Source organism: Lepisma saccharinum, chromosome 28 (assembly GCF_977018435.1).
Source record: "Lepisma saccharinum chromosome 28, izLepSacc3.1, whole genome shotgun sequence".
NCBI classification, from domain to species: Eukaryota; Metazoa; Arthropoda; class Insecta; order Zygentoma; family Lepismatidae; genus Lepisma; species Lepisma saccharinum.
In genome coordinates, this window is record NC_139256.1 from 17,505,505 (window position 1) to 17,525,811 (window position 20,307).

The 20,307-nt window shown below is 36.7% G+C and overlaps 1 protein-coding gene across 1 annotated transcript in view; it reads left to right on the plus strand.

Annotated features, from left to right (window-relative positions):
• Positions 1-20,056, plus strand: part of LOC145980829 (Golgi resident protein GCP60) — a 66,425-nt gene extending 46,369 nt beyond the window's left edge. The window contains exons 5-9 of the mRNA XM_083113917.1: positions 7,684-7,771; positions 9,393-9,579; positions 11,458-11,582; positions 14,980-15,151; positions 19,178-20,056. Of these exons, the coding sequence (XP_082970043.1) occupies positions 7,684-7,771; positions 9,393-9,579; positions 11,458-11,582; positions 14,980-15,151; positions 19,178-19,395 (790 nt within the window). The 3' untranslated portion in view covers positions 19,396-20,056. The remainder of the gene's footprint in view (positions 1-7,683; positions 7,772-9,392; positions 9,580-11,457; positions 11,583-14,979; positions 15,152-19,177) is intronic.
• Positions 20,057-20,307: the final 251 nt, after the last annotated feature.

Sequence of the window (20,307 nt, forward strand, 5' to 3'; positions counted from 1 at the left end):
TGCTGTGTCAGTAGAATCTGCTTCAGAAAATTTCTGAAAAAAATTCAGAAGGTTTCATAGATCTGTTGGATACTGGAGGCTCTCAACGACGTCCACCGATGAGGGCAAAGTGATCGCAGTCCAGTATGGCCAGTCCTCTCGTTCACATCAATAATATTCCTAAATATTTGCATTCTTTTAGGGGATTCCCTAACAGTCTTTAACAAGTCGTTGGCTAAATTCATTATGTCTGATACAGGGCAGGTGACGCAAGCTGTTCTCAACTACCAAGTTCAAGCTATGAGCTTATTCTTTGGACTAGAGGAAGAGTTGTTGTTGAGTTGGTGTTTAAGTCAACTTTATACACAGTAAGGTTAATCGGGACTGGACCTACAGTCTAAAGTGGGATCCGAACCACTTGTGCCTTCACCGGGTATCGAACCCGGGACACCTAGATTACAAGGCAAAGATGCTACCACTGCACCATCGGGGAGGCCCTAGGACTAAAGGAAGAGATTTTGAGGATAACTAAATATCCTACGTATCAATATTGCCTGAAAGTCGTGTCTACGACCTCAAATTGCTCAGAATTCACTAAACAACATGCTGATATAATTGTCATATCACTTCGTTATTTTGAAACTCTTTTTAGTAATAATGCTAACAATACTCATAATTATATACTTAGTATGTAGTAATAAGTCATGTGTTTTGCTGTCTCCGGTCATACCCTCCCCCTCCCCCCAAAGTTGATGGTTTAGCGGTCTCAGCCCCCCAAAGTTGATGGTCTAGAACATTTCAAATGTGTATATAAAGGTAAGTTCATGTGGCACAATTCAGAGTAAACTTTACAAGAGAATCAAAATAATACATTAAATCCTCTTAAGCAAAATAATTTGGGGGTCTCTGTCCCCACATCGTTAACATTGAGGGGCTCAAGCCCCCCCAAGCCCCATGGAGTCAGCACCTATGCGTCTAGCCCTATCTACAATACTACCATAGTGTTTGGTTATATCTAATTACTTCAACAGCATTTAGGATTTTATCTTTTTGTCCCCATTTTCGTATCTGCCCCCCTCCCATTAAAAATAAATCTGGATATGGCCCTGTTTGTCAGGTTTTGCCCAAATCAAAAAGTTTTTTTTTTATGGTTTCGATGTGCTAATTCACTTTTATTTTATGCTGAAATAATTGTGTAGATAAGATTATAAATATATTATTTATCAGTGGCGTCTCGTCCCTTGGGGCTTCTGGGGCTTAGCCCCTAAAGAAAAACTGACGTATTGACGTGATTATCAATCACCATAACGCATAACTATCACACAGTCTTTTAAAAGGCGATTTTTACCCACGTAAGTTCATCGTCTGTTGCAATGGATACGATAGCGCTCCTAGTGGCATTGATGTCAATTATCGTTTTCGGGGGCACGTCGCAAAGGAAGGCGTGGCCTACACCCACCTACGCTACAGTGAAGGTCACGTGCTAGCAGAGAGTGCAATGGATTTGAGTGCTGATTCGGGGCTAATTCCTTCGCGTCGTGTTCGATCTCGCGTGTTGTTCTGTAGTGTTGTGGTGGCTTTCATTCGCTATGTTTGAGTGAGTTTGGCAGGGTTGATGTTCGAACACAAATTGATGAAGGACATAGGCTGTCAATTACAAGACACAATGAATTTGTCCGGAAAAATAGGCATATATTAAATAGAATTATCGATTGCTTAAAATTCTGTAGTCGACATGAACTTGCTCTATGAGGACATAATGAAAGAGAACAATCTTTAAACAGAGGCCTCTTGCCAGATTTATTGTCCCTTCATAGAAGAGGGAAAACTAAAGAGGGAACTTCGTGTTCTTTATTGTAGTGAAGAGTTGAAAAACATAAACTCTGTCAGTATATTGCATTCATTTTTTATTTAAAATGATTTAGAGGCTACCTTTTCAGAAACAGTAAAAATGACAAACATAGTTTTAATAACTCCAGTGGCAACAGCTGAATCTGAACGATGTTTCAGCACATTGAAGCGTATTAAAACCTGCTTAAGAAATGCAATGGGACAAGACAGACTAAATGCCTTGGCACTTGCTTACAATAGAGAAAGAATACATTTCAAACATAGAGCAGAAGAACAGGAGTCAACGTTCGTAGAAAGGTATGTTTCACAACAATACCTGTTTCTTTTGTAATCATGTGAATTGTCATTACATTTTAAATTCTTTCAAAAAAGTAAGTCCAGTTTTGTAGTCTAGAAGAAAAAAATACCTATTTTTTTGTAATTCATGTGAATTGTCATTATATTTTAAATTCTTTAAAAAATAAGCCCCGGCCAAATTTAAGGCCACGAGACGCCACTGTTATTTATACATACACAGGGTTCCCACTCAATAGAGATGCCATACAAAATGAAGGGAGGGCAGATTGGTTATATACAAAACATCGCAGAACTTAAAATGTTAATACAGTGTGTTGCAAATGGTAATAATTATATCATCACATCAGTGGCGTATGCTAGATTCGAGACATGGGTTATCTCTTTATATCATAATGTTCAAATGGGAGGCTCTTTTTTGTTCAATTTCTTGGATTTTGAAGTGATGTGACATCGTGATTAAAAATACATACATTACAATTTACAAATAATTATAAAAATGTCACTGTTTCATTAATATAGAAACAGTAAAGAAAGGATTTAAAATATTTCATGCTTATTTATAAAATACCAGGTATCCAAAAAGTTCGTGCTGCTGGAATGAAAAGTGAAAGTCAAACGGCATGTGTCGGCAACCCTGTCTGGATGACATCAAAAGTTTACATTCCCGGCAACCATCAGTCAGTGCAGAGTTGGGAGGCGTGTCGGTCGCATAGACAGCAGGTCTGTAGGAACTACAATCATGAAGGGAACATGCCAGTGTCAAAGGACGTTTTACGGCCGTGTTTACTGTATGAGTTCAAATTGGGCATTAATGCTGCAGCCGCTGCTCGAAAGATATGCTCTGCATTTGGAGAGGCATCAGTGAGTGAGCGCACAGCACGAAAGTGGTTCAGTCGATTTGCATTGGGCAATGAGAGCCTCCAGGACAAGTCTCGAGCTGGATGCCCCGCCACTATCGACGAAGCCCTGCTGAAGGAGACCATTGAGCGTGATCCACAGCAAACGTGTAAAGAACTTGCACAAGGGTTTGGAGTGTCGGAGGAAACCATTCGTTTGCATCTGCACAACCTTGGGAAGACTTGGAAGCTCAGTAAGTGGGTTCCTCACGTTTTGTCTGAGGAAAACAAGCGCCAGCGGCTCACCATTTGCACATCATTGCTGTCACTTCACAAGAAAGTCCCATTCCTGGACCAGATATTGACATGTGACTAGAAATGGGTGTTATACAGTAACCGTAAAAGAAAACATCATTGGTCATCCCCTGGTTCTGTTGCATTGACCCCCAAAGAAAACATTCATCAACAGAAGGTACTGCTCTGTGTTTGGTGGACCAGCGCTGGTGTTGTGCACTTTGAATTGCTAGAGCATGGCAAAACCATCACATCCGAGGTGTACTCGTCCCAGTTGCAAAGGGTTGCAGCTGCACTGCATCCGAAGCAGCCAGCACTAGTCTACAGGAAAGTAGTGATCCTTCTTCAAGACAACGCTAGACCTCATACGGCGAAAGCGACCAAGGAGGTAATCAACACACTTGGTTGGGAAATTTTACCTCATACTCCTTACTCCCCGGATATTGCCTCATCCGACTTTCACATGTTTTTGGTCATGGATAACCATTTGCGTGAGCAACAGTTCCGAAACTGAGATGATGTCACGCAGGTCATAGGACAATTTTTTGTTTCTAGGGACCAGAACTTTTACAAACGCGGTATTTATAAGCTTGTATCTCGTTGGGAACATGTAATTGAAGCTGAAGGAGCTTATTTTGCTGAATAAAACACATTTACCAGAAATTACAGAGTCTTTATTTCTCACTGCAATATACGGCATGAACTTTTTTGGATGCCTGGTATAGATGCCCACATTGTGAAATATTTATGTAGGCCTACGTGCAAGAATAAAATATATAATAAAATTCTTACCTTGAATATTTAATTTGAACAGGAACTCCATTCTTCTCTGTGGTAAAATGGTTATTAGCACAGCATACTACGATGCCAGGGGTCCCGGGTTCAAATCCAGGCATGGACATGGGTATTCTTTGTGAATGTTCCTTCATCGATTTCATCGTATAATCACTCATCCTCATCGTCGTGATTAGCTAAAGTTGCAGAAAAGCAACGCTAAATAACAAATCAAATCTATTCTTCTCTTCTTTGGGATGCCAAAAGCCTGCATATTTTCGCGATTTGAATCTTATTCTCATGCAAAAGCCGAGTAAATTGTTTTGTCAATAATTCGTTAATTATGTCACTCATTTTCGTTGACTACACGATGCAGCACAGATGATTGAAAACACACATAATTCACTCACTCAATATACTAAATAAAATCCGCGCAGTAAGAAAACCTAATTTTCATAAAACTTCCTTCAACGTGATTTCCACTCACGAAATGACCTGCCCGCCATCCCCGGCCATAAACAAAGCAGCCGAGGGGTTCTAAACGACGTCACCCATTGGCTTCTTGCTTCTGCATGTGCTCAATGGGACAATGTTGTTTTGGCCCAGAGGAAAAATTCCCTATCACATGTCTTTTTTCCCATTCCTGTAACAGTAGTTTCGTTTCAAAATTTCCCTTTAATCTGAAAAATCCCATGCTGGTTAGTGAGTTTTGTGCAATTGTCATCGCTGTCAGGCTCTGCCGCTGAGAAGAATGAAGACAGGAGTCTTCAGCGAATGTAAGCCCTGCTGCCTCAGGTCAGGCGGTGGTTGGAAAAAAGAATCTTCAGGATGAAGCCTGGTGATGGTCTAAAGTAAACTATCGTTTACCCCCACGGTTGTTATTTGAGAGTGAAGCATCAGTCACATTTACTAGTCAATTATTTCCTGTATTAATCTGGGCTTCCTAGATAGCCTAACTAGCCTAGAATATACGTGCCTGCATCACATATATTGGTAGTTAGTGTATTTTTTCTAAAACTGGGTGGCCAAGGGGGCAGCTGCTTTTAAGGGGGAGTGGCCACTGACATGGAAATCTCTAACATCTCAGGGAATACAACCTGAAGTGAGAAAAGAAGTCAGGAAAATTTAGCAAAATTAAAAAAACAAACTAATAGTCTGGGAACATATAATATTGTTGTACACTTGGTGAACATGGATTTTTATACAAGTACACATTAAATTTCCATGTGGGTCTGATACCTGCTAGAGACACATAGTGGTTTGGATCCCACTTTAAACTATAGATCCAATCCCAATTAGCCTAACTGTGTATAAAATGAACTTAGAACAAAATTTAAACTTCAAAAATAAATTTCCACAACATGTATGTTCTACTTGAAAATAAATATATGTATAAAACTGTGCTTCTGAAGCTGGAACCAGTGCTTTCGTATTTTCACTGGAAATGTATTTAAAAATTCCTGGAAAACGTCTAAGTTCATGGAATTTTATTTTAGAAATGATTAGGACCTTATACAACTCCATCTGATGTGGACACAATTATTTATAACTGACAAACTCTCAATGATACCTCTGTACTCCCAGCATTGACTACAAAATGAAATTTAGTGTAGCTATTCAATAAGACTTTTTATCTATTGAAATAAATAGTGTGCCCAGGATTTGAATGAGAGGATAATAAGGTTAAGATATAATTTCCATTGCATTAAAATATTCCATTGTAATGTTCAATTGGCATGTCTGATATCACACATGTGATTCATGGATGAAAATACAATCTAGTCAAATTCTTTTTTTATTCATGTGAGTGTTATAATTTTCCAGACTTTTGTGTACACAACATTCTTCTAATCACTTGGGGGATGTAGCCTCCATGTCCCCTTTCTGGTTGTGCCATGAATGATTTATAAAATATATCCATATTAAAATTCTGAAACTTGAATTCCCAAAGCAACATTTTGTCATTACAGTTGACCTGTTTTTGTAGTTTCATTTTTTCGAGTTTGAAATCTTTATTAATTAAACCTGAAAACCTTGTTAACCCTTTCATCTGACAGTCACACTCTCTTTCCTTCTCTGTGATAGAAATAAAGTTATTTAATATCAGACAAGCAAATGCTATGAGGGGAGAGAAATGAAGAATGCTATCATAAAAAGTTTGCAACTATTTCTGACATTGATAATGAAATGCATATTAAATTAGTTTTAAGTTGCAAACTAAAAGCTTTGGTTTTCGGAATACAACCAGCAAAGCTATAAGAGAAGGGGAAAAAAGCTTGAATACCCATAAGTCGATGACTCGGCCCTCACAATAGTGAGATACACAACACATACATTTTTCTTTTCCTGAGTTTGAATTGATAATTTAATTATGGTAATTGAATATTTAATAATACAAACTTGGCGAAATATATAATGTACATCAGAATCATATACATACTACTATTCTCCCCCAAACTTTTTATAAGCTCCACTTTCGATTCCCAGTCTGAGCAGAGTGCAGTGGTTTCGTGTACACTTCAGACTGTACTGATCAAACTCATCTGACTATGAAAGTGGACTTACAACAAACTTTTGCCAAACTCTCCACATGTTCCCACTATGTTGTCTCTTAATCTGATTCATTATGATTTACTCTTGTTTAATTTGACCACAGTTGACTTGACACAGATTTGACTATATTAATAATCCCCCTTTTTAATTGAGTGTTTGGTCTCCCCGATGGCGCAGTAGTAGCGTCGTCGCCTTATAATCAAGGGGTCCCAGGTTTGATACCCATGGAAGCACATATTGGTTCGGATCCCACTTAAAACTGTAGGTCCAGTCCCGATTAGTCTTTCTGTGCATAAAGTGGACTTAAAACACCAAATCAATCAATCAGTTGAGTGTTTGTTTCATACTTAAGAGCTTTGGTGGTCCAGTCGGATGGTCATCTGACTGTCATGTGGGAGACCTGGTTTCAATTCTCAGGATGGGAATAATTCCAGCATTACCTCTGCAAGCAGCAGCTCTCTAATGCCTAATAAATGTGTGCCTGGTGGCAACCTTGGGGGATAAAAGCATTCAGAGCATGGTGCTGATCACTTCATCTTCAGAAATGGTTGAGATTGTAAATGTGTAGGGCCCTACCTCCATATCCACTGTATGCCTGAATTACATGTTGCTAGTTGCAGGGGTTTGATTTGATTTGATTTTTGTAATTTAGCATTGCTTTTCTGCCACTTTTGGTTAATCACGAAGATGAGTAATGATGTGATGAAAGGACACTCACAAAGAACACCCACATTAGAATTGGAACCTGGGACAGCTGGAGTTGTAGCACACTGTGCTAACACTCTGTCATGGAAGTCAGTGCAAAGTTCAGGGCTAGTTTAACCTTGACCTGTTGATAATTTAAAAAATAGTCTGTCACGGATTCATGATTCAATTTAAGAATGACCATTTTTTTAGCTGTGTTGTGTGTGTGGTTATTTATCTTGTCATTAATTATACTTTCGTTGCATGTACTATTATAGATAATATTTAAGAAATATTGAATTCGCATTTTGTATGCATATATATTAAACTGAAACTGTTTTGTAGTTTAATAAAGAGAATCTGTGTTGCGAAACGTACAAGTTACCTGATGGGAATATTTATTTGCTTTTTATAGGAGGCAAATTCAGGAAGCGTTGAATCAGCAGACTTACCATCAGTTCAAAGCGTATGCTGAACAACAGTACCCAGGGAATCCAGAACAGGTGGGTTTGCATTTTGCGTGTCTATGAAAATGAGTCTCTCACATATGTATGAATTTTTGTAATTTTTCTGTCTTCTATGCTTATTTTTATATGCAAATGTATGGATGCACGTGGCACTACTACCTTAATTATTATTTGTAATAGCATACAATGTATGTTAATAAGAAATTTCATGCACATGAAGAAATTTAACATCCTAATGTTGCATTAATTATGTATTGTTATTAAGTAATGTATCGTATGAGATTTTATTCTTTAATTTCTGTAAAGTTTTTATGAAATTTACATGCACACTTATGTTTCCAAACCCTTGAAAGGATATTAAAAATATTGAACTCCTAACTTTTATGTACGTACATGAATAAAAATGCGATACAGTCGCAATAAGCATAGCATAGGTTACAATTATGTAACTACACAACATGTTGGTACACTTTTTACAGTATTGTAAGAATGTACAGTACATACTTATGTATCTTTTCGAACCCGGGACCCCTGGCGTCGTAGCGTGATGTGCATAGAGGGAAAGAGAAAGATTGAAAGGTGGAATGAGAGAGGTGAAGAAAGATTGAGATAAAAGTGAAGAAAAAGAAAGAACAAAGAGAGATAACAAGAAAAATAGAAAGATGACAAAAGAACAGAGGAGAAATAGACAAAGAAAGGTGGAGAAAGAGGGTAAGAGATGAAAGAAAGAAACTGAATCGTAACAGCTATGAGTATTGTAGCGCATTCTTTCATAGCGACAATGTTACCGATAAGGGAGTGGCAACGGAGGTGTGTTCCACTTACAGTATTGCATTGTTTTCTTGCGAGCGAAAAAAATAATGGAAGAAATTTCCGTCTTACTGAGAATAAAAACATCTCGTTGGTCTTTAAATAGTGTTCCGTTTCCGCCTTAAGCAGGTCATTTTCAGGTATAAAATCGGTACGTTCTGGGGACTTTTTTTTCCGTATTTACAGGTTTCCTTCTTATAGAGGTTCCAGGATATGCAGTTTTTACTGTATTAACTTGCTCAGTGGACATTGGAATTAAATCACAAGAACACTGAAAAAATATAAATACAGTAGTTAAAAGTATGGAGCTTCCAAGCCATGTTGACAGTGTTTCAAAAATACTCACATTTTATTTCTGAAGACACAATTTTTGTAGTTGGTGTGGATATAACAGTCCTCAGATGTCTGTTCAAGTGGATGGGGTACCTCATATTAAACTGATAAAAGTTAGATTAAAAAAAACTCACTGTTCCGTTTCTTGCATGCATGTAATCGACTGTAAGTACTGTTTTTATATTGTTTGGTGTTTTTAAACAATAAAACATTGGACATATTCAGGGAGGTCTATTGCTAAATCATAAGATATTCATTTGCTATACAAATATGCTCGAAGTTAATTATTGAGATCTGCATGGTTGAACTATTCTACTTGTTGCCTGGTTACTAGCTAGTGGAATAATAATGACATCTAAATTCTAAATGAAGAGTTGCATATTTTATTGTAAATCTGGAAAACCTGGAAATTTCAGAATATTTTAATCCATACTGATTAGTTATCATGTCATTGAAACTTTGATCAGAAATTAACATTTTTTTTCACTGATTTCTATTTCTCGTTAATTTCCAGCAAGCCGTTTTGATACGGCAACTTCAAGAGCAACACTACCATCAGTATATGCAGCAGTTGTACCAGCAGCAGTTGCGGCAGCAGCAGACTGACATGACAGATGCCAATGAGGAGACAAGACTACTAACAAACGGAAACCATGAGAATCTTGAGGGAGGTGAAGACAGTGAAGATGAATGTTCAAATGGTAAGCTCTATTTTTTGGAAATATATAAGTTGCACAGCATACTCATAATGGAAAAGCAGATTCATTTGCATTATTATTGAACAACAAGCAGCGCATTTTGATTGTATCCTCAAGTTGTAGATTGACATATCTGTTCCTAGGTTTCATATCAGTATGTCTTAGAATACCAGTGAGCTGTTTCTGAAAATCACCAGAGTTTTATGCATGTTCTGTGTGGCCTTCGTAACTTCAAAAGATATATTCCAACATAAGCCGTAAGAATCAGTCTTGTCTTGCAAAAGGTAACATGTTTCTTTGGTTTACAACGTAGTGTGTTAAAGGGGAAGAGAGATTGCATTATTAAGATACTTGAATCTTTCCTGCGATGAATGATGATAAGGATTTCTTGGGACCAGGTGAGTTTTGGAAAAGTAATCGAATCTCGATAGCTGATGTCACCTATCCTCAGGGATTGAAGTTAAATTGATGGAACTTTTTAATTAATCGACAGAAGTTTTTGAATTTTTTTCCAGAATTCATGTGGTAGATACGTATCATTAGAAAGTCTCTTTATCCTGTTATTTTTACTTCCTGAATGAGGCATACTTTATTTTTCTTCTTGCTAACAATAGCTGATTCAGTTATTTATAAATAATTACGATAATTCTGCATTTTTGGTGAAAAATATTGCAAACACATATTGATAGGGTATTCAGATATTTTTAGCAATTGAATTATTATTATTATTATTATTATTATATATTTTTACAAAGAATTTGTATTCTTAGCACAAACAAGATTGTAATTTAATAACTGTATTTTAACCATAAATAAATAAATAAATAAATGTTTGTGCTTGAATGAAAAAAATGATGATGTTTAAGTAAGGTCTATTTTATATGTGTATATAAAATAAATTGTCATACCACAAGTAGCATTAAGTAAAAAACATATGCTCTTCTACACAGCAACAGTTGATTTATCTGTAACAGTATTCCTTATAATCTTAATTATTATAACAGAATTGTACACTTTTGCTACATTGTACAATTTGAACTCTTAAATCCACATTTTATGTGCATGTGTGTTCATGCATGCAATACTAGTATGAGAATCAATATTTGATTGGATTTCTCACAAGTTTCAGTAGTTGATTGTTCAATAGTATATTGTTGGTGAAAGTTTATTATTTTTAGAAGTTTTCTGATATTTAAAACATACTTAAGTTTTTCTTTGATAAATGTAGTTATTTTAATAATTATAATGAAGCACAATGATTTTAGAAGATTGAACCTTCCATTAACCGAAAGTTAGAGTTGGTTGATAGAAAGAAATGTAGGTCTCTTCACTAGAGTAACAAGGGACAACAAAACTGATTTTGCATGAAAAATTTAATTGACTCATTTTGTACACTACGTAACTAATTGTGTCGCTTTGAGAAACGCCTGTGTAAGATAATACTGAGTAATGAATTGTGTGGTAGATAGTGCATGAAGAGGAGAGAGAACATTTCTTAATAATCTCCGAAGTAGACATGTCAAGCCCTTTATAAAGAAACATTTCAGGTTTTGTGTACTTTCTTCTGGTGTTAGAACTAGGCCTATTATTTAATGGTGATTATCTGCCTCGTTTAGATCATCTGCAACATTGAGAATGAATGATGATTAGGTGAAACTTAGACCTCTGTAAGTTTTCAAGTCCATTCCAGGTATTTGATCTAATTTATTGTACATCACTTTTCTGTCACTTTTTGCTAATTGCGACAATTAGGATGATTATAATCACAAGTGTCCATAACTCCAGGTGTTTGCATATGTACCATCTGTGTATCTTAGTATGTGTTATGCATATTGAGTGTGTATCTATCGGTAATAAATCACAAAGTATAATCACTTGCAGGTGATTTTCCCCCTATATCCCCAGCTTCTATGTGGACGAGGAAAGACATAAAAGAGTTCAAGGATTCAATCCGGAAGGAAGGTGGTGATGCCATTATCAAAGTCGGGCATGGAGAAACCGTAACTGTAAGTACCTGCTGTAGGACACACAAATACTGTATAGAATACAATTTTGAGGCATGGGGTTGTTACCACGTTTATAAAATCTTAATTATATATGTATATGGTTAGTGCAGATGAAACGTCCAGGAGGTGATGGACATGTTCACATGTGTGCAACATTAGGAGAAATAGTACACACATAGTGAAAGTGTCCTCCTCAGCATCCAGGTACTGCTGTCAACGGTGTGAATCCCATTCTGAAAGCAGTGATGTCAAAAACTCATCCCCTACATAATACATATCTCCGCTGTTCTGAAGCTACACTCTTTACGGCATGTGGGGGGCAAGGGCTATCATGCAAGAGAAAGACAGCTTCGAGTGAACTTCTTTGTTCATTCCTCAGTGCAGCACAATAACATTCTAACTTCATGGTTTTACCTTCTCTGAGAAGACATGATGCATGTCGGCTGCAGACCTTTTAATAGGAAATTCATTCCCAAATGTATTGAATAAACCAAGGTTTTGGAGACTGGGCGCTCTAATGTTGGGAGCCTGATCCTTGATGCTTGACAAATCATGTATCCTCTCTTCTCTCCATCACTTTTGATCATTCCAATCTCGACACTACTCAATATGAATAATATTCTTACTACAAATACAGGTTTGGGCATGAAAATCCAGTGAGCCTCATCTTACTGGGTCTGAAACTATATTATTTTTATTGTAGATTAGGCACACACAGGAGATGTACTACGTAGAAATTCCAGCGAAAAATGCAGGCTTGACCAGGACTTTAACCCAGGTGTCTGGCATACCATGCCATTGCTCTAACCACTGAGCTACCGAGTCTACTGTGTTTCAAAAGTGTGTTTCAAAAGCAACAGATCCAGTGCAGTAGCACTGGCAGAGACGATTCCATGCAGGTAAAACAGCAACAGTGAAAAATCAGGCGAGGCCAGGCTAGCTCGGTAGCTCAGTGGTTAGAACAATGGCACGGTATGCCAGACACCCGGGTTAGAGTCCTGGTTGAGCCTGCATTTTTCGCTGAAAATTTCTACGTATATTTTTTTGTTATACACTCAGCCATTCCACTTCTCTCTGTATAGTTTATTACTGTATATCACATTAATTTAGGAGAAAGTTTAGTTTCAGACCTAGTGAGATAAAGTAGGCTGGGTTTTTGTGCCCAACCCTGTACATCATTGTGCAGTCTTTCTTTCATTGGAATTACAAAACGAATTGCAGGGAACAATAACTGACTAATGAAAATAATTGTATTACATTTTTTTCTGACGACATTAAAAAAAAGAAGGCTAATCTAATTTCATTGAGATTATTTTATCTGATATTCTTGTCATGTATTTTCAAGGTTAATGCTGCTATAGTAGCAGTACTAAGTCATGTTTCGACGAGAGAAGAGAGTAAGGTAAAATGCATATTACTGACTAAAGTAACACCAGGAAGGTAGTTGGGAAACATGTTTGTAATGTATAATGCAAATAATTTCTAATATTCGGGAATTTTGGGATAGAAAGGAATTAGGATTCTGGCTGTGATCCCGAGATTACATCTTACTTTTTGAGGATGAAGACATGGCTTTGGGGGCTGCATTGGTTTGCTGATGGTACAATCGTTGTAACATTTCACTTTTCATCACTGGTAACAATTTAATATAAAATTCCTTCCTGGTTATTGCTCACCACGTGAGAGATGCACATTTTGAGATGATGTGCCTAGTTCGCTGAGGTAGATCATGGGGTGTTGGTTTACTGTCTGCCTAAGGTGCCAAAATATCTATCTACAGGACTGTGTCTGTATTCAATAGTTCCTCTCCTAAGGCTATTCCAGTTACCGTATTTACTCGTGTATAATGCACACTTTTTTCTAAAATTTTTGCCCCCAAAAACTATGGTGCGTATTATGTGTGAATAATTCGGAGAGCGAAGATGAAACCTTACAGGGTCATTCCATGATTTTGCAACACTTGCATTGATTTTTGTTTTGTTTAACAGAACCCTATCATGTTATATATCGTTGTAAAGCTTAAATTCTGCAGTTTCTGAATATGGCAACAGTATTCTGTTCAAGATGGCGACACTAATGTGCAATGCAATTGAAATAAGCTCGTCACAAAATGAAGGAATCTTCTCCTCTTGGTCCACATAGCAACAGGTGACTTGTTGAATAGGCATGATATCATTCACTTTTGATCTGCAAAGCAACAGTTTTATGTCCTACAACTAAGAAAAACTCTTTCATATCATGGAAACAAACCAGGTTTAATGGTTTTATAATTGGACATTTACCAATTCTGAAGGAAAATTAACAACTGGAAGGACTTGAAGAGGAAAGAAATACACAAAGAGGAACAAGAGAAGTTTCTGAGAAGGCCACCTGCTGGAATGTTCCAGAAAAAAACAACTTTCTAATAATCTTGTGTCTGGAGGGGAGTGATTTTTGTGTATATGTATCATCCTGTTTTGTACCTTGTTACATTTGTATGCAGAGTCTGATGAAGACCTTGCTAGAAGGTTGAAACGTTACATTTAGTTTATGTTTTAAAATAAAATAAATTTCTGCCTTGGTCAGCATATTGAGTTTTTCATATGGAAACAAGACTTAATGGTGTTCCATTTCTTGAACCTAGGTTATACTGCATATTATATACGAGATACAATTTTTTGTCAATTTTCCACTTCAAAAATCAGGGTGCACATTATACACTCACGTGCATTATATACGCACAAATACGGTACATGGTTACATCAAGGAGTTAATGGACCATTCATGTGCGTCATGGGGCATTTACAATATTATTTTGGATTAGAATATTGGTTACCAGTATCAGCGAATTTTGTTGATTCATTGTAGGAATCATGTCCTTCAGAAACTTTAGAAAACTTATAGAATATGGTTGCATTTCCAGTTGGTGGGTGATCTTCATGGTGATTTCTGGATGTTTCTGTCCCTCAATCTTTGGGAGGAGAGGGGTTTAGCTTGATGGGTGTTAACACACTCAGTTGTGAAGTTAAAGTTGTAGGGGTAACATCACTCTCCCGAAGCAATGTTGTCAGGCGTACTTCTGCTTTTACCAGTTTCGTTCTGACCTGTGGGTGGTCATTCAGGAAGCTTCATTGTGCAGGACCACGTGTGCAGTCATACCATAAACCTCCATTGATTTCTGATGCTGGCGATTACGTTGTCGGATAACTCTCTTTTAACAGTTTCATCTCGCTAACAGCGTTTGGTGCCTTGTGACTAAAAAATGAAGTTGAAGAAAATTCGACTGATTGCTGATTCGCTGTTTGCCAACCACCAGCTGGAAATGCAACCATTATACTTCCCCACAATGTTTGACAAATTCTGTAGAGTGAAACTAATTCATTGTCCATAATGTTTTTTCTTGTTTTTACGTGGATAGGTGAGAGTTCCAACGCATGAAGATGGAACCTGCCTCTTCTGGGAATTTGCCACAGATAGCTATGACATAGGATTTGGCGTGTACTTTGAATGGACAAAGTCAACAACAAATCAAGTGTCGGTACATATATCGGAGAGCGAAGATGAAGAGGAGGATGAGGAAGATGATGAAGGTATGTCATCCGTAATACATATCAAATAATAATGTTCAGAAGTATGTAAGGTCACATAATTTACATAGCTGCTCACCACAATTTAGTAGTAATAATTGAACTGAAATAGCTTAGTACTCATACATCTGTAATAACTTACTGAAAATTTATGTGAAAGTTGTAGCTCAACCAGAGATTAAAACTGGGTATTTGAAAGTCCGTGCCAATGCTCTACCACTGAGCTACCATGCCATCCTCTGACCTCCCCACAATTTCTATAACTTAGATCACTGTGCAAGTCTGTTGACTCCATTCCAGGCATACTTGTTGCTATTGGATGTCCATTGATATGTGAACAATAGAGCATTGACACAGATTGCCAAGGACCCAGGTTTGAGTAATGGTTGAACTACAATTTTTTAGTTTTTCTTGTATGTACGCATTGCTTGCATTATAGAATTATTTTCCTGTAGTTTACGGTTATTACAAGCATAAGAAAACAGTTTTTCTTTGTGACGTTTCAGGAGAACACACGCTCCTTTCATCAGACATTTATTTTCATTTTGACTAAAGATACAGTTATAAAACTGAAGAAATTTGTGTGCATTCCATTCCACAAGGGATTCTCACATAAAATTGCAAAATTTTTTAGAAGTTTTAATTTCAAAATTGTTTTTAAATCACCAAGAAGTTTGGAATGTACATTTAATGAATTCAGAATGAGAAACTCTCTACCAGATGTGGAAACCACAGGAATATATAATATAAGTTGTTCATGTTCAAAGGATTATGTGGGACAAACAGCAAGGAAAATGGCAATAAGATGGCACGAACACGATTTGGACATTATAAATCTAAACCCAAGAACAGTTTTGTCAAGTCATATCATCGAAGAGAAGCATTTGATTAAAAAGAGAAGGGTTTTAAAAAGATTAACGGGAAACACAGAGTTGAATGTCTGGGAAGCTTCGTTCATTGCAGAAGAACACTGGAATAAATTAAATAATGAAAATGGTAACATAGATCCAGTATGGCGTTTTCTTTTTCACAAATGGAGTAAGCCACCTCTTTAAAATTTAATGTAACAGAAAACATCAAGAGACTTTGTGAAAACAATGATGAATTTGAATTACCTGATGATATTTGGGATTCATAATTTAAAAAAAATCTGAAATAAAAATAAAACAGACTGCTTTTTTCACTGTTAAGTTGCTATATTACAACAATGTAAACATTGACAACATCCATTATATAATGGATTCTTTTTGTTTAAAAAATTACTAACCATTGTTATAACTGTATCTTTAGTCAAAATGAAAATAAATGTCTGATGAAAGGAGCATGTGTTCTCCTGAAACGTCACAAAGAAAAACTGTTTTCTTATGCTTGTAATAACCGTAAACTACAGGAAAATAATACAATTTTTTACTTTAGTAACTTTTCAGTAAACTATGATTAATAAACTATAAAACAAAATTAGTACATAGGCTGATTTTTTAGTAGTGGCAACTATTTATTTTCTAGACACACAGCATACATGGCTCTTAAGTTTTACAGGCCTTCAACGTAGTCCCCAGCATTGCATACAACATGTTGACAGCAATGTGGAAGCCGTCGGATGCCGTGGGAACTGCCTAATCTGTTGATAGTGTGAAGAGTGCGATCTACTGCCAGAAGAATGACTCTAACTGTTCGGAAGCGAATCCCACGATGTGGTTCCTTCATCTTAGGGATTAGGTCGAAGTAGTAGTCCATGGTGACACTGTCATGCTGTGCGACCTAGCACATTCAATTTTTAACCAGCTCCGTTGCTCCTGCTTTGTAAACACCGTGATTGCACTCCGCGACCGCTCCCTCACAACTGCTATGTTCTTGTTGTCACTGCTCATGGGCTAACCTTTTGTATAAACAATATTGCCTGGCTCAGTTGCACTATAGCATAGTTGCCACTACTAAAAAATCAGCCCTTGTATCGTTTGCAGTTCATTACAAGTTCTGTTTGTTTACAAATGCAACTATTTTGCACGAAGATCTGACAAATTGCTAATCAGCACTGAAAATAAAATATGTAAAGTGATACAGTGCAATAATTTAAATAATAAACTGACCAACCACACAGATACTACTGAAAGTCGGAAACACGTCCACTAGACACATCATTTTGGCCAGGCGATTTTGGTAAGCAGATTTTATTTGGTTGAAGTGGTTAACGGCACATAGAAGGCTTGCTTCAGTGATTGTGTTTCGTAAGGGCTCAAAGCAATACAGAACGCTTGCTCTTACTTTAGAACTTTAGGCACGTATCAAGTGGGGATGCTGACCAGTGAACTAACCAGGTAAGGTACTTTTCCATGGTAAAGAATTCTTGTTTTCCACTATATTGTTAGATTTACAGAAGTACTTGACCAACTGGAAGTAAATTTCTTGGATACTGCTGCTATTCTTGATTTAAGTGTTGTTTATGACTGCAGACAAAACAACAATGTGACGACATGCTAATATCTTCTTAGGCAATGAATAAGAAATTAATGATCCACTCTGAAAATCACTCTCTCCATGCATCTGTTGTCCTGTCGTCACTGAAAATATGAACTTGTTAAATTTAGGCACAAATTTAAAAAAAATCTAGTTGCATTTCGAATCTTGCAATTGCTAATTTCAAACACTGAGATGGACTTAACTGCAGCAGTGATGTGTACTTGCAACTATTGCAGAGTCTCTGACAATTCAACCACACATCAACCCAGGGGATATACTGGAGCGTGAACAAGTTGGTGGGGGGCATGTGTTGGCAGCAACCGAGTACAATGTCAGTATCAACAAACTGGTAGCCCGCTATGATAAGTTCTTGAATGCGTATGGAGGGTGGCTACTCACCTGGAATTCCTTGAATTCCAGGAATTATGTGTGAATTATTGGCTCCGGGAATTCTGTGTGAATTCTGCATAAGTTTTTCTCTGTAGATGTGAAAAATTGCAACTTTAATTATAAAAGCCCTGACACAAGTTTTTCACAGTTTAGATTTTTATCGAGGAAGGAAAAGAAAGCTGGTTTGAAAATGAAACAGAAATCTTTCAATCCACTTACTTCGTTAGTGTCCTTTGTAGAACAGACTGAAGATTATTGCAAGATAAGATAACTTGACATTGATGTGGTAAATTTCGAGTTTGAAATTCTCATACAGTTAACAATTTTTCATAGACTAGAGTATCCTGTAACATTTGTGACTTGCGTTTGTAGGTGTATTTCAAGTCTGAGTATGTGAAATGGCAAATTCAAACTCCGCACCTTAAATTAAATATTTACGTATGTACCGTTTAATTGAATTGAATTAGCATTTTTGGATACATTGGAATCACACGACCCTTTACATTGCTAATATACGTGTGTGTGTTTGTGGGTGGGTGGTGAGAGGCATTAATACATAAGATTGAAATAGAGAAAACATTTGCTTGTAGCCTTGCATTTTTGGAAAATTTTCCTTGAAAACCTGGAATTATACTTGAATTGAATCATGGCCCTAGAGTGGCCAGCCTGGTATGGCGAATATGTGGAAAAGCAAACACGTGATGCCTCTCAGGGTATGGGGTAATATCTCTCTTTGTTGTTAAAACCAAATAAAAATCAAAGTTAAGTTTGCACTAAGAAAGAGGAAGTCTATTTTACTTCTTTGCAAACTAAATACTTATATGCCTAACATATAATCCATGTCACTCAAACAAATTAAACTTCTTGTAATTCAACTCGATCACTCTATTAAAAAAACCGAGCCCGAACTTCCAAGCAGACAAAAGACACTCATAATTGCCATGGTAACAGCCCTTACAAGATAAGTATATGCAGGTTAGTCACTATCCTGACATTATTAGTGATAGGTAAATTACAGATATTAAGATTAAAGAACAATAAACATTTGTACAAGAGAAAAGATAATTAATAAAAATAAATATTAGTGAAATGGGAAAGGACGTGTCAAATGTTCCTTTTTTTCTGGATGACCCTTGTAAAATTAAGTTGATTAAATGATATTTCTTTTCCATCTTCCAGAAGGCAATGCAGATGATGTAGAAAGAGGATCAAAGCCAGAAATAAACAAAACACCAATGTCTGTCATTATACCTGTTTACCGAAGAGACTGCCAGGAGGAGGTGTACGCTGGAAGCCATATTTATCCAGGACAAGGTGTGTACCTTCTCAAGTTCGACAATTCGTATAGCCTGTGGAGATCTAAGACCCTCTACTACCGGGTGTACTACACCAGATGAGGAATAATCCTCTGAGCTAAATATTCTGTGTATATGTGTAGTATGTGCAATGTTCCTAGTTGGAAAAAAATAAAAGAAATTATAACAGGACGTTGCCTGTGTTGAAACTGTGCTACCATCGTGCCACTCTACTTGTTGAATCTGCATTTAATGGTTGTCTTGGTTCATTTAAGTAAACTTTTTCTTTTAAAGTGGTACTGAGTAACGTAACATTTATGCAAATCGACTTGCATTCTTACGATATTGTTACTCTTTCAGTTTGTGTTTCTTAATATTCTAGAGAGTATATTCGTGAAAGTACCTCAAGCGTGTTGGTATCTTTGTTTCTTGCATAGTAGTGTCATTATTAAATCACATAACCAAATGAGACAGCTTATGGCAAAGGCATATGTACAGTTTCTATTTTTCAAATGGAAATTTCTGTGAACAAACGCTGTGAAAATGTTAATTAATCGGAAGAATGTTTTAAGAATGTGTAAAATAGATTAACAGAGAATAATGAATGTATGGTTGTTCATAGACAATATGGGAACTGTGACACTTGTGTTGTTCTCCATGTCTTCATAGCACTATGTGGTTCTTAAGTTATTGAGTAAAGTCACCCCTGACCCAGTTGCATATGATGTATAAAATATAACAAAATAAATCGGATATTGTTCATACAAAATGTGTATTTTTTCCTTCACTTCCATACATAACATTAGGATTAAAGAACCAAATGTTTGGGTATCCTCTGGGAAGGACCCAAATGATCTCTATTTCATGTAGTACACTCTGGAATTCCATTCTCACAGATAACGAGGTTCTGTTACCTGTACCCACAGCCAGTGTAATTCTCAGGGAATTTGAATTCCAGGAATTATGCATGATTTTTTCTCCATAGATGTGAAAAATTCTAACTTTTATTAATCC